The sequence below is a fragment of the Wasmannia auropunctata genome, unplaced genomic scaffold, assembly GCF_000956235.1.
Source record: "Wasmannia auropunctata unplaced genomic scaffold, wasmannia.A_1.0 LD335358.1, whole genome shotgun sequence".
Classification (NCBI taxonomy): domain Eukaryota; kingdom Metazoa; phylum Arthropoda; class Insecta; order Hymenoptera; family Formicidae; genus Wasmannia; species Wasmannia auropunctata.
The window spans coordinates 24952-38551 of record NW_012027532.1 but is presented as its reverse complement, the minus strand read 5'-3'; the positions used below and the strand labels follow the sequence as shown (position 1 = coordinate 38551).

The 13600-nt window shown below is 33.8% G+C and overlaps 3 protein-coding genes across 9 annotated transcripts; 2 read left to right on the top strand and 1 right to left on the bottom strand.

The window, feature by feature from the left end:
- Positions 1–1125: 1125 nt before the first annotated feature.
- On the top strand, positions 1126–5422 carry LOC105457153 (glucosamine-6-phosphate isomerase). Of its 6 annotated transcripts, none has more exons than XM_011701657.1 (7): positions 1436–1675; positions 1959–2115; positions 3565–3727; positions 3870–4154; positions 4238–4596; positions 4729–4810; positions 5080–5422. In XM_011701657.1, exons 3-6 carry the CDS (start codon positions 3604–3606, stop codon positions 4804–4806), a joined length of 846 nt encoding a protein of 281 aa, XP_011699959.1. In that variant the 5' UTR covers positions 1436–1675; positions 1959–2115; positions 3565–3603; the 3' UTR covers positions 4807–4810; positions 5080–5422. The 6 variants fall into 6 exon arrangements, with proteins under 6 accessions (XP_011699957.1, XP_011699962.1, XP_011699959.1 ...); XM_011701656.1 differs by having other exon boundaries at positions 1956–2115; XM_011701655.1 differs by lacking the exons at positions 1436–1675; positions 1959–2115 and adding an exon at positions 1126–1429.
- A 502-nt stretch (positions 5423–5924) lies between these two features.
- Positions 5925–10588, top strand: LOC105457151. Its single transcript, XM_011701652.1, has 2 exons — positions 5925–6602; positions 9478–10588. Exons 1-2 carry the CDS (start codon positions 6119–6121, stop codon positions 10221–10223), a joined length of 1230 nt encoding a protein of 409 aa, XP_011699954.1. The 5' UTR covers positions 5925–6118; the 3' UTR covers positions 10224–10588.
- LOC105457152 (nucleolar GTP-binding protein 2) lies at positions 10537–13509 on the bottom strand. Of its 2 annotated transcripts, none has more exons than XM_011701653.1 (2): positions 13244–13509; positions 10537–12787 (listed from the first exon to the last, which is right to left on the bottom strand). In XM_011701653.1, exon 2 carries the CDS (start codon positions 12780–12782, stop codon positions 10599–10601), a length of 2184 nt encoding a protein of 727 aa, XP_011699955.1. In that variant the 5' UTR covers positions 12783–12787; positions 13244–13509; the 3' UTR covers positions 10537–10598. The 2 variants fall into 2 exon arrangements, with proteins under 2 accessions (XP_011699955.1, XP_011699956.1); XM_011701654.1 differs by having other exon boundaries at positions 13346–13509.
- Between the last annotated feature and the right edge of the window lie 91 nt (positions 13510–13600).

The following is a 13600-nucleotide window of genomic DNA, read 5'->3' as shown; positions in this document are numbered from 1 at the left end:
CATTTACTTTCGTGTGTTAAACGAATATCGATATATTTTTGTATAATAAGAAGAATCAATTGGTGTCGATGATCATACAAAGGTTCTTGATCTAACTTCGAGATTCATCAAAGGAATAGGTTGGGTTGTCGATCAATGCGCGCGCAACATTAGACAAGGATAAAGATGGCTCTCTCATTTTCTCTCTCTTTCTATCAGCTCACAGTTCCCATCAAAGGCGCCGCCAGGTCTCTCCTACTCTATGTATATAAACTCTTTGTATGCAACACGCGCAGCAGCAGCAAAATGTCACGTGATTCAAATTTTTCAGAATCGTTTCCACCGCATTTGTATACATGAAAAGAAATTTTGCAGCAACATATTGAAGCTTAACCTAATTAATTTATAATATAATATAAATATAAGTATAAATAGCGATATATCTGTCGAGTATATCTATCATGTATAATTGCATTTTAACGTATCTTATTATATTGACAATTAAATAATCTTGTTCTAGCTCATAATTCATTATTTTATTTATTAATAATCAATAATTTTTTTAAATTACAATATAAGACCACTTTATATATAACCTGCAAGTTTAAAAAGTTATAATTGCAGTTTATCATTTACGTTTTTAATGTTGATAGATTGAATTAGATGATCTCAATTGCGCGTATACTATACACCGACGAGATACTGTTAAAGATCGTCAGCTCTGAGCAAATTTTCGTGTCAGCAAATGGGCCCGGTGGGCCCAGAGGTAATTGCAGAGTATCAATGTTATCGACTTTTAACATAAATTTGCGATTTAGTAAAAATAAATTAATCATAAATGTTTCCGTACTTCTTCCGCAATTTTTCATTATATTTTCTGTTATAAATATGTATGATCTATTTTTTTCATTTTAATTTGAGTTTTTAATTCGTCTTTCCCCTTTTTGTTTTTTTAAATTATATGTATACTTGTAATTATATACTTATTTTATTTGGACTTTTTAAGCTATTCGACTTTCTTTTCTAATTGAATATATACATATATATATTTGCAATAATTTACATACATAATACTGGCAGAGAGAATTATTGTGTCTCTGATACTGGTTTGATTTTAAGTGCAGAAAGTGCGAGTAGTGTGCCAAGTGCGACAGTGCTTGTTTACGTAGTGCGTCGAGGGCAGGGCACAGTCGTGAGCGATAAAGGAGAGGAATAGATAAAAATTGCGGCGCGGAGCCGCGAAAGGTTCGGACCGCGCCCTTATCTGTACACAGCCGCGATAAGGATTCGCGCGCGACGATGAGCTGACCCGAAAATAAGAAACAGGCGGACCGCCACACGCTCGAGGAGGGGGACGCAAGATCAGGTTACGCACGCCAAGTCAGCTGATGCAGTGACCGACGGGACCGACCGGTGGGTGGTGCGGCCGACACGACGACTCATCCAGCAGGTTCGTGCTCCTCCAAGCCGCTCCTCCGTGCGGCACATTCTTCCCCGAAGGACATTCTCTGTTGAGAAGCACACTGCGGCTTCTCTGTCGCGATAGACAGAAACGGAAAAGAACAAATTAGACAGCACAACAGATCGGTCCTTTGTCTTCTGCGATTAATTTACGGAGGGTCAACAGCCGCTGATTATTAACTCCGAAGGAAAGAAAAAGAAGGCCGCGCGATCCGCGAGTCAGGTCGAAATTAAGGTGATAAGCGCGAGATAATGGCGTGTGCTGCAGTGTGTCTATCAATAAGAACTTTATAAATAATGTAATACTACCTATCCTTTTGTAATCTTCATTAGTTGTATCACTTTGATTTTAATTATGAAAATATTGTTAATGATTTGTTCGATAGTCTGCCTGTAGAAAACTAATTGTATGAAAGACACTTAAGTACATATATTAATATATTTAACGTGTTTAAAAAAAAGTTTTAAACGAATCTGAAGAATGAAGAGTACACACACGAAATTATTTTTTGCAGTAGCTATGCGTATAAGATAAAAGGGTAATGTCACGAGTTTATCTTTGAGATATGAATGCGCAAATACGTCTCGTTGATAAAAGCCTGTTCTTATTACAATTACATCGTGCATCGCTTCTTGCGCTGGGATAAATTATATAATAGCTCCTATTGCTTTTAAGTACGTATAAATGTTTCTTTTACATGATTAATTTGTTAAAGTTCCCTACTTTGCCAAGTCTGATTTGCTGTCTAATACATATCAACAAACCTTTATTCATTCAGGCCTAGTTTTAGTGTTTTAATAATTTCTTCTGAAATAGTTTTCATGTACAAAAAGACACAGTGCAACTATACAAGTTTTATATGAGGAATTAACGTATTATCTATGGTTGAAATAAACTATTTTTTATAGTTAATGCAATTATAATATATAATATAATTTATTCATCTATATACATTATAGATGTTTATTCAACATATTGTACATGTATTCAACACTGTACATTAATTCTACATATAAAACTCGTATAGTTATCATCTATATTTATAGTTGCTGTCACTAAATTTTTTTTACGTGTAGGTTTGAACTAATCTTGACATTCCTTTTGACAAAAAGTTTTGTGAAAAGCTACAAAAAGTAAACCATTACTTTATCTATAAGCATTACTTTATGTATAAAAGTAATGTAGGTATTACTTTTTTATAGTTTTATAATTTATATGTTGTCCTTCTTGTATCTATTCTTGCGGCTTTTATTTATTAAAGATAAAATATTTAATATATTGTTTTTTATAAAAGTACAACTTTTTATTGCGAGTTTTTTTTCTTCAGAACGTAAGCTCGTGTAATATTAATGTTTCTTTTCATAATAAAAGGATGACATATATTATTTATAAAATATTAATATATTTGTAAGAAAATTATCCTTATTATTCCCTTTTCTTACAAATATATTATTTTATCTTAAAAATTATCTTAAACACTATTTAAAAAGTTTTGCGATGGATCTTATTGTACTACCATCGCATTTCTTTGGCGCGTCTTTACGGTGCGCGAGAAATCTATATAAATTCATATTGAATTTTATTTATTTATTTATTTTTAGAAACATTTTAAAACAAAGATGTCAAATTTCCTCTTTTAATCTCATTTAAAAATAATAAATCATGGAATATTAAATTTTTTATAATTTGTAATTCCTTGGGAAAGGAGTTACAGACTTAAAAAAATTTAAATACAAATTTATCATAAAAATCATACATTATTTAAAATTTTGTTTATTCACACATAAAGTATGTTAAGGTATGTTAAGTCATGCTTTAAAATAATTGTTCGCCGAGTTCTATTTCTTAAATCGTTCGAAAGTTAAAGCGTTTTAAAGTATAACTTTGAAATTTTCGTAAAAAAATTTCATATCTCGAAAAAAATAATGATATATATATTGAAATTTAATATAAATATATTTTAATATTATGTACGTACATAAGAACGAAAAATTTAAAAAAATTCAGAAAAAACAAAAAATATTTATTTGATGTATGGAATCGCTCATAAATACAAATATATTTGGTAACAATATTAATTCAATATTAAAATGATACTAATTATGTATATTTTTATGTTACAGTGTGCAATTCTATAATTGTGTGCAATTAATATATTTATTATGCGTCTGGTAATTTGCGATAACGTGGACGATGTCGCAGAATGGTCTGCGAAGTATGTTTTGAAGAGAATCAATGATTTTAATCCTGATAAGAACAAATTTTTCGTTCTCGGTCTCCCTACAGGTACATAATACTGTAAATAAAAATTTTAATAGCTAAATTAATAACTTTTTAAATATCTGTTTATTATAATCATATTTTTATTATGACATTAATATATTAATATTATCATCCTGATAAGCTTTTTTGCTTCCTTTCTGTCTAGGAGGGACACCTTTGGGAATGTACAAAAAGCTTATAGAATATTATCAACAAGGCAAAATTTCCTTCAAATATGTTAAGACATTCAATATGGACGAGTACGTTGACTTACCGAGAGATCATCCAGAATCTTATCACTATTACATGTACAATAATTTCTTTAAACATATAGATATCGACCCGAAAAATGTGCATATACTTGACGGAAATGCGACGGATCTCGAAAAAGAATGCGATAATTTCGAGAAAATGATCAAAGAGGCTGGTGGAATAGAATTGTTCATTGGAGGTACGACAACACAGTTTTGTTAAATATAAACACAAGAGGAGTGTAACAAGAGTTTGCGAGTAACTTTTAAAATTGTTCAATAGGTATCGGACCAGATGGGCACATAGCCTTCAACGAGCCAGGTTCGTCGTTAGCTTCTCGCACGAGAGTGAAAACTCTCGCGCAAGACACTTTGGAAGCGAACGCGAGATTTTTCGGAAATGATATTAACAAAGTGCCGAAACAAGCGCTGACTGTGGGCGTCGGTACCGTGATGGACGCCAAGGAGGTGATGATTCTTATCACCGGATCTCACAAAGCTTTCGCCCTTTACAAGGCCATAGAGGAAGGCATTAACCATATGTGGACGGTGTCCGCGTTTCAACAACATCCTCGTACGCTCATAATCTGCGATGAGGACGCCACTCTGGAGCTACGCGTAAAAACGGTTAAATACTTCAAGGTAATCTCTCATCTGCCTTGTCATTCACGTTGACTTAGCACTTTTTTTTTTATCGTGAAGTATACAGACATCGAGTCAGAAGTCAGGCATAATGTTAAATTGCGTCTCGTATTCAATTTGTATGCTATTTAGGCGCTCAGTGATGTACATCGCAAATTGATTGAGGAAGATGGAAATGCAATCCCCCGTCGTACAGTGCAAAACATTTGAAATGGTAGTTATCTCCATGACTTTTATGTTCAATCAAAATTTTCTGAATTATACGAGTAATACATATCCATTTTCCTTCCTAAAAAAATATCTTTGTACAAAAAAAAATATATTAGATATAAGATATTATAACTGTATGTTTATCTAGTTATTTTTATTGTACAAATTTGTTACAAAAATTATAATCACAATTTTTATATAATGTAATGTTATAAAAATTGTAATCACAATTTTAAATAATTAAATTTACAATTTATTATCTTTTATTTGTAGAACTTATGGGATATTCACAGCAAATTGATCGAGCAAGAAAGTCGACCAAAGTAAAGATTTGGTCACCATCGGCAACTTGTGAAAGTCGTAACGAATTTACATGAGAAGAGCAAACAGTCGGAAATTTTCAACGATAAAACTACGAATGAAGTGATTAGAGATTACATTATGCAATATCTAATATTATATAATGTGTCTTATGTTCTTAATTTTACTTTGCATATAAAAATTTTAATTACATATTGTCTTACACACACAACTGCCATATGAGTGCCAGAAAAAATATATTTTTATATCATTATTCTGTTACTTCAGAAATAAATTTATTCTTTTTACTACCATATTACAGGAGCATTCTCAGTGATTGTGACCCGAGATTATTTAATCTAATCCATTATATTAAAGTAATAACGAGATAATAACATAATTACGTTTCTAATGCAATAGACAGATAAATACACTCGTAAAGGGTACTTGTTGCGTGGCACCGTGCGATTATCGTAGAGATAGCGGCAAACAGAGCACAAAGATTGTGTGAATCACATGATAATTTCCTCAAGGAGAAACCGGGACAAACTGATTGCCGCAGGCAAATTGAGAGACTGAAAGTAAGAGAGAGACGAAGCTGGCAATCACTGGCGGGGGAAATCGCTTCCAAGTACGGAAAATTGACGAAACTTTCCCCGTATGAATCGACACGTGTCTCTCGTGCACGGAAATTAATCTCATTCGGTGCACATACGTGCGAAACACTACAGGCATATCACATGATAAGTTAAGTAATCATGGCTACGTAACGATATAAAAATATGCGACTAGGAAGGAGGCGGACCGTGCCTCCACCAGCGGAGGCGGAGGCAGCGGAGATCAGTGGCTGCGGCTGTCGCAAATGAAATAATCGTCGGCCCGGCATGGGACATGTCAGAGGCGGGCGCGCGCGCGTAATATCTCGACTGGTTCAGCGTCAGTCCGACGCGAAACGTGATAGTTGGTTGACGTAGAGACATCTTCCTCGAAACTGTCCGCTTGTGCAACAATCATGAGCAACGATCAGCAACAGATGAAGACGATTGAACTGCGGGAATTGCAACCACTACTGAGCCTCACATTCGGCGATCGGTTGATCGTGGTCCGTTTCACGACCAAGAGTTTGTTGCAGCCGGGCGAGAATTATGGCAGTACAATTTTAAGTGTTCACGCCGTGATTAAGCGCAACGATAAGGCGGAAGAGGAGGATCTTCATCTCATCGCGAAGATGGCACCGCCGACAAAATTTCAACTCGAAATATTCGATTCCCCGTTCACATTCAGAAAGGAGATCTTCATGTATGAGAGCATCGTGCCTCATTACCAAAGACTGGAGAGAGAAATGGGTTTAAAGGAAGATGAAATATTCGATATATTGCCCAAGTATTATCAGTCTCGATTGTCACTGAGTCCAGATGTCGATTTTGATGATGATGCTGTTATTCTAATGGAGAACTTAAGAACGCGTGGTTATTACAATGGCGATAGAACTAAAGGTAGCGTAGAAGAATATTTTATCTAATTTAAAATTAATATTAATGGTAGAAAGACTCTTTTTGAATAAATAATACAAATAATATAGGCTTTAGAGTTTAGAGCCAAGCTTATTATTGCTCAAGATCTTTCAACAATGTTCCGACACTCGCATATATTTTTAAACAATGAAACTAGAACAAACGTTTCGGCCTTTTAATAACGGTCTTCTTCAATATCCAAATTATATAATTATAATTACTGAATATAAATATATAAATGTATAATTATAATTACATGAAATTGAACTAATTCGCACAAAATCTTTCGGACGTATCAGTAAATAATATTGCGTATATTTAAAACACATTATAAGTTGCTTTGAGTTTATTTTAATGTCTTCAGGTATATGTATAAATATTTAAATTTGAATCAAGAATTTCTTAAAGTTAAAATTCAGAAATTAGAAAAAAATGTTGAGTCTAGTACAGTGTTTTTCAACCTTTTTCAATTTACGACACATTAAATAATGAGCAAACTTTGTCGAGGTACATTAAGTGCACATAGCGCTCAGCATAGGTTTTTTATTAGATTCCGCTAATCACGACATTTAGACATAAAAAGTAAATTTAAAAAATTTTTATTTTATCATTTGAAAAGTGATTTTATTGTAACGATATCATTTTAGTATTAAAATCAGAATAAACCAGGGTTGCCACAAATTTTTCATTCTAAAATTCCATTACTTTTCCTTGATTTCCAGACAAAATTTCATGATTTTTCCTGACTTTCAATAAGATTAAAACATTTTTTTGTATGTTCGTCTTGACTTGGAAACTATTTGGAAACCGTTAAATATTTTGTTGAGAAATAATTTAACAGAGGAATGTAAATTACTGTTACTGTTGTTGGCGTTGCTTGCACTTAATTGTCAAGTTGTTACTATTTCTTTATCTTTTTCTTTTATATATGCGCACAATTCTTTTTCTCTACTTAGAATACAAGGAATGTAAATATAGTTTCTTTTTGATAAAAACTATATCCTGTTTATTGGAATCTCCGACTTGCTGTTATACAAAGATTTACAGACTTGAAAGAAAAATTACAAAAATATAAAGTCAATTTTAATTTTATTAATTCGTTCACAAGTGACACAAGAAATTTACAAGTAAGTTAAAAAAAATAGTTTTAAATAAATTTAAAATTCCAACAAAAAGTAGATAATGAAAATTCTACTTTTAAAAGATTGAAAATTCTAATGCACTTATTGTTAGTGAAGCATTTTTAAATCTCTTTAAAAAGAGAATTTATATTTGCTAACAAAACTGTATAAGTGTGTAATATACGCATTAATATTTACGCATATTAACTTCTTTAAGCCAAGAATTTTAATAATTTTGTAAAATTCCCTGATTTTTCCTTAATTTCCAGTTTTGTGGCAACTCTGTAAACATAATGTAATTCGTTTTCACAATTTTTAAAATATTTTTTATTTCGCGCCTCATTCGCTTTTTTATTTATTTCTAAATATTTTTTACTGTATCTTCTCTAAAATTTTCGCAGGCATATATGAAGCGCGTTCGGATAACGCGATAGCGATATTGTATTACTTTAACATTGTTTTACATCTAATAAAAAATAATAAATTTACGGTGGAAAAACTCTGATCTACTGTAATAAATTATTGGTGAACTTTGAATTCTCTAAAGTTTTTTTATAATTTAAGTAATTAATTTAAAGTCTATTTATATTAATTAATCTTATGATAATTTTTATGAGAATGACAAATTATGTAGTATTAAATTCACAATCTTCGTAATCTTCAATTTAATAAATTAATTGAGAATTTAAATTTATAAATTTGTATATATTTATTATATGTAATATATAGGATATTTTGCGAGAAAACCAATAAACTTTTAGAATACATTCTAGAGATCATTTTAAGCAAAAAAATTCAAATATGCTATAGATTAATTTACTTACAGAGATATACACAATTTAATCGAGATGTAGAGAATTTTATCAATATTATAATAACAGGCAAAGAAAATATTTGCAGGTATTTGTAACTTTTATTAATTGAATTTTATTAGGTAAGTATATGTTATACTTAATTATATTATTTCTCGAAATATTTATTTTTTGCAAACATGCTGTTACTTGTCTTATAGACAAATTTAATAAAAGTTAAACGGTTTTTTTGCTTACAATGTTAATATTGTCTACTTCTTGATAAGCCGAATTGATCTATAATATATCGTGTATCTAAACCTTTTTTTATTCAGAATGACCTTTAGGATATATTTTAGAAGTTTATCAGTTTCCTCTCCAAACATCCTGTACGTACTTGTAATATATAAAATAAAAAATATAAAAGTATATGTGGTAACAAAAATTAATAGAATTTCATAAATTATATAAATTGTTAATACAATAATGATTGAAATTAATTCTGTTTATTAACTGTTTATTTACTAAGATATTTATAATATATGTTAAAAACAACGCAATAAATTAATTACAAAGATTTGTTATTCATCGTAATACAATGATGTCTTTTTTTTCTTTATCAATATGATTTATGACCTTAGTAATAGAAACATAATTTATGGCCAATCCCCTTGGCACCATTTTTTCCAAGTTTTATTTCTCGCGATTTCTCTTGATATATCGAGCTAATAATTGCGCTATAATGATTTTTATAAAATTGATCGTGAAAAATGTTTCACATAAGAGTAATAAAATTGCATCACATTGCGTTTCCACTGACTACGTGGAAGAATCTCTTACGTAGTTTAGATTATCAGATTAAAGATTATATAAGTTGCAAATACGCTTAGTCATTCGGTATTCATTATATGATAAATGAATGACTTTTTTTTTATTGGATTTCAGGATGCGATCTTGAGCACTCGAGAATCGCGATACGGGCGATGGCGAGGTTTCATGCGCTAGGAATGGCTACAAAGTACAAGCGACCGGAGTACTTCGAGGAATTGAAGATACGCAGCAAATGCTTGGAGTTGAAGATGGACGAGTTTGAGCGTTTTCAAGAAGACATGCTGAACAGGATAGCAGGTGATTCGCAATTAGCTGTTCACCTGGATCGGTGCAAAACCGCTGTAAGCATCTCGTCCGATCTTGGTATATGGACTAAGGCGCCCGAGGAACCGTGGTCCACTATTATCCATTCAGACTTCTGGGTGAACAACATCATGTTCCATCGCGATGAGAACGGCCGGGTGGACGACATCAAATTCGTGGATTTTCAGAATTATCTGTTCCTCAGCCCGCTGCGCGAAATGATCTTCTTCCTGTTCTCCAGCACGGATGTGAGCGAGGATGAGATCGAGAAATTGATAGATCTCTACCACGAAACGTTGTTAGCCGTGCTGGACCGAATGGGTTGCGACACCGAGCCGTTCACCAGAGAGAAATTCGACGCCAAGATGTTCACCGATGCCAAACTCGAGTCTATGCACTTGTTTTTCATGCTTAAGATTTTAACGCTGGACACGCAGGAAACCGAATTGAAATTGGATAACATGAAGAATTTCATGATATCCTACCAAGGCAACCAATCGTTCATCCAACGGCTGCGTAAGGTCGTGTTTTACTTTGTTAAACGCGATTGGATTTAGTGCAATAAAAAAAAAGTAGAAAATACTTGGAATGTCGTATGATTTGACATTGGAATGTCAAATCATATATAAGTATGTCCATTATTGCGCAATGTGACATAATGGACGACACAATTGACTGCATTACGTAAGCAATTAATGTTACACTGTTTTACTTCATTTTGCGCGCATCATAAAAGGAAGAGGCTAATTACAGGAGAAGATGGATGTGCAAAATTTAGCACAAATTTGACAAATATAAAATTTATATATTTTTCAAACGTATATATTTTACATATATATTTTACATATATATTTTTTAGACTTTGTTAAATTTTTGCTGTTTTATAAATGTTTGAGTAAAATCGATGTAATTCACTCTAAAATATAGATTTATTATTTTCTCTTGACCTTGGGGACTTTCCTATTCTTATTCCTGTTCTTGACATTCGTGACTTCATAGAAATTACTTCCGATCTTTTTCCTCTTACTCGCGCGTTCTATAGCTCTTCGCTGTTTGCTCGTTAATTTTTCTTTCGTTTTTCTACGAGACATTGACGAAACACTTTGCATATCACTACTTGTTTTAGAAGGAAGCATTTCGGTATCGCTAGAATCATATTCATTATCTATGACATCGAATATGCTCTGTTTTAAGTTATCCTGTTCGATAGGTAAAAGAATTTCCGAATCTGAGTATTCATTGTTTTCTTCCATATCAGATTTATCTGTTTTATCATTGATAACGTTATCATTGTTTGAAGAACTTTCTTTATTGCTTTGATTGTCCGGATTTTCTATCTTTTGCAAATTATCAGATTTATCTTTTGGTGTACTCGAATTATTTTTTATTTTCGCATCTTTCAATTCCGAAGCCGAGTTCTCCAATTCCGACCCGCTTTCTACACTACTATCATCCTCTGCGATACTTTCACTGAAAGACTTGTCCTGCTCTAGATTCTTAATATCATTACCCGAATAGGGCAATCCAACGCGTATTTTTCTAAAATCTTGTGTCACTGTTAGCTGGCTCTTTATTATCTCTTTCGAGGATAAATTATCAGTCTTTTGGGCCTCTGTGTTATCAGTGATTTTCAATGCATTATCTTGTGCGATAACCGTTCCACTTGTACTAGCTGTTTGATCTGATAACGGTTCTTCATAGCCCACGGGTGGAACATAAAAAGGTAATTTACCGCGCTGCCAATCATTGAGTACCATACGCGCGGCGATCGCGATGTCAGGTTCTCCCTTCTTCAGAAGCTTGCCGCTTCGACGCGCCAATTTTTCCAGGAAATCGACATGATCCGTCCATACGTTTATCTTGTATGTCTTACGAATGTACTCGGGTCTCACCCTCTCCAAGACGGAAGCGATGTAATCTTCCGGATTCTGAACGAGCTCCACCCTCACGACTCCCTTCAACACCTTCTCCGTGTCGGTCTCCGACGACGGATAAACGACACCGGGACAATCTATCAAGTAGATGCGACGCATGAGAGTTATGTACTGCCACACCTTTGTCTCGCCGGCTATAGGGGCCACCTTGCAGACCTTCTTGGAGCGCAAGGTGTTTATGATGGAGCTCTTCCCTGTATTGGGATACCCTATGAAACCCACGCTGATCTGTTTCTTGTCAACGTGCAATTTCGCAAATTGCCGTAGCAGATTTATCAAGGAGCCCTTGCCGAAGGGATGCGTCAAGGAGGCATGAAAGGCGATCGTTGGATACTCCTTGCTCAGGATCGCCACCCACCTCTGCGTGACCCACGTCGGCACTAGATCCACCTTATTCAGGATAAACATCAGGTGCTTGTAGGGTTTCTCGGTTTTCAGATATTTCTCCACGGGCGGAGATCTAGTCCCCATCGGATCCCTTGCGTCCAGTATCTGCAGAATAACGTCGGAGGAGTCGATGACTTTATACAACTCGTTCCAGATCCTTCTGCTCTGTCCCGCCGCCATGACCCAGTCTCTCTGCGCGTCCTTCACGCCAGTATCCTCGCGAACAAGATCGTGGTCCTTGGAGTCTTTCTCTTTGTCGTAAGTGTCTTCGCTGTTCTCGGCCAGTTTCTTCAATTCATTGTACGACGTTGCTGCCAAATTCGGCCTCTTTCTAACCTTCTTGGGACCGAAAACACTTTCGAAACTCTCTGTGTCCAACAGATGTACCCTGGCGTTTGCCGCCTTCTGCTGAAGCAAAGTTATGGGCAATTGAGTGGGTTTCATGACGACCTTGTAAGGATCCTTCATGGCGGTTCCTAATTCATTTTGGAATTTTTGCAAAGCATTCTGCGAGATGACTCTCGAATTACCAAACCACCTTTGGGACGGCTCCACACGCGACATGGTTCCAGAAGTGTTCCAGCCTTGAAACGGCGCGGGGCTAATAATCTTTCCAGCACGATTGCGTTTTGGTCTCTGATTGCGATACATCTGCAATCTTTTAATAGTTGCTTTCGTCCGTACCTTAGCTACCCCCTTCAATCCTTCTGTAGGACGTTCGGGATTCATACTGTGTCCCGAATGCTTAAAGCCCTGCTTTCGCGGGGCTTTATTAGTAGTATGTGCTTTAGCCATTGTGTCTGCAACAAACATATCAATATTTATACAATAAGACATAAGAGAATAATATATTTTTTAAACTTAGTCTTTAATACTGAGAAATCAATTTAAAGACATTAAATCATGTATCTATCTAAATAGATATTATTAAGATTAATTATCTTATTTTAACAAATTAAAATCTAATAAAATATAACAAATATTAACTATTAAATTTTATTATACATATTTATTAAAAAACATTAATTACTATATTAATACGTTGCCATATTAATTTTAATACATTAAAAGTTAAGGTTAAATTTGTAGGTTTTAATTTAAGTTTCAATTTAGTTTTAGTTCAGTTTTAATTATTCGCATAAAAAGTAATTCTAAATTCAATAAAAGCATATTTTTATATTTCCTATAGAGTACTATACACATTTTAACTTTGATTACAAGATGTAAGTATGATGAATTACAATTGACATACTTACCAAAAATGTGTTATTATAATAAACGTAAATTAGTCACAACTCGTTAATAAATAACACAATATGCAACAAATATGATACAAATAAAATCAACGTGCTCCATACATTAGGTTAGAATCACACCAAAGTCACCAAATGCTTCTCCGACGTCGTCGATCAGAGAGAAGCATGAGATAGGCCATCCCGGCCTTCTTTAACGTGGAACATTAGCGCCATTACATCCATTTTTTAAATGACTAGCACTACAAACGCGCGCTTTGCGCGCGCTATTTAACACTTCTTATTATAATTTACAATTACATCAACCTTAATACACACAACTGTCAAAATGCAATGGCCTAGTTTACACCGAGCATTTGA

Excerpts from the sequence above, each read along its gene's own strand:
- LOC105457152 (XM_011701653.1), bottom strand. The coding sequence starts at position 12,782 with ATGGCTAAAGCACATACTACTAATAAAGCCCCGCGAAAGCAGGGCTTT.
- LOC105457153 (XM_011701655.1), top strand. The coding sequence starts at position 3,604 with ATGCGTCTGGTAATTTGCGATAACGTGGACGATGTCGCAGAATGGTCT. Across the intron at positions 3,728-3,869 it reads CGTTCTCGGTCTCCCTACAG|GAGGGACACCTTTGGGAATG; the intron begins GTACATAATACT and ends CTTTCTGTCTAG. Across the intron at positions 4,155-4,237 it reads AATAGAATTGTTCATTGGAG|GTATCGGACCAGATGGGCAC; the intron begins GTACGACAACAC and ends ATTGTTCAATAG.
- LOC105457151 (XM_011701652.1), top strand. The coding sequence starts at position 6,119 with ATGAGCAACGATCAGCAACAGATGAAGACGATTGAACTGCGGGAATTG. Across the intron at positions 6,603-9,477 it reads CAATGGCGATAGAACTAAAG|GATGCGATCTTGAGCACTCG; the intron begins GTAGCGTAGAAG and ends ATTGGATTTCAG.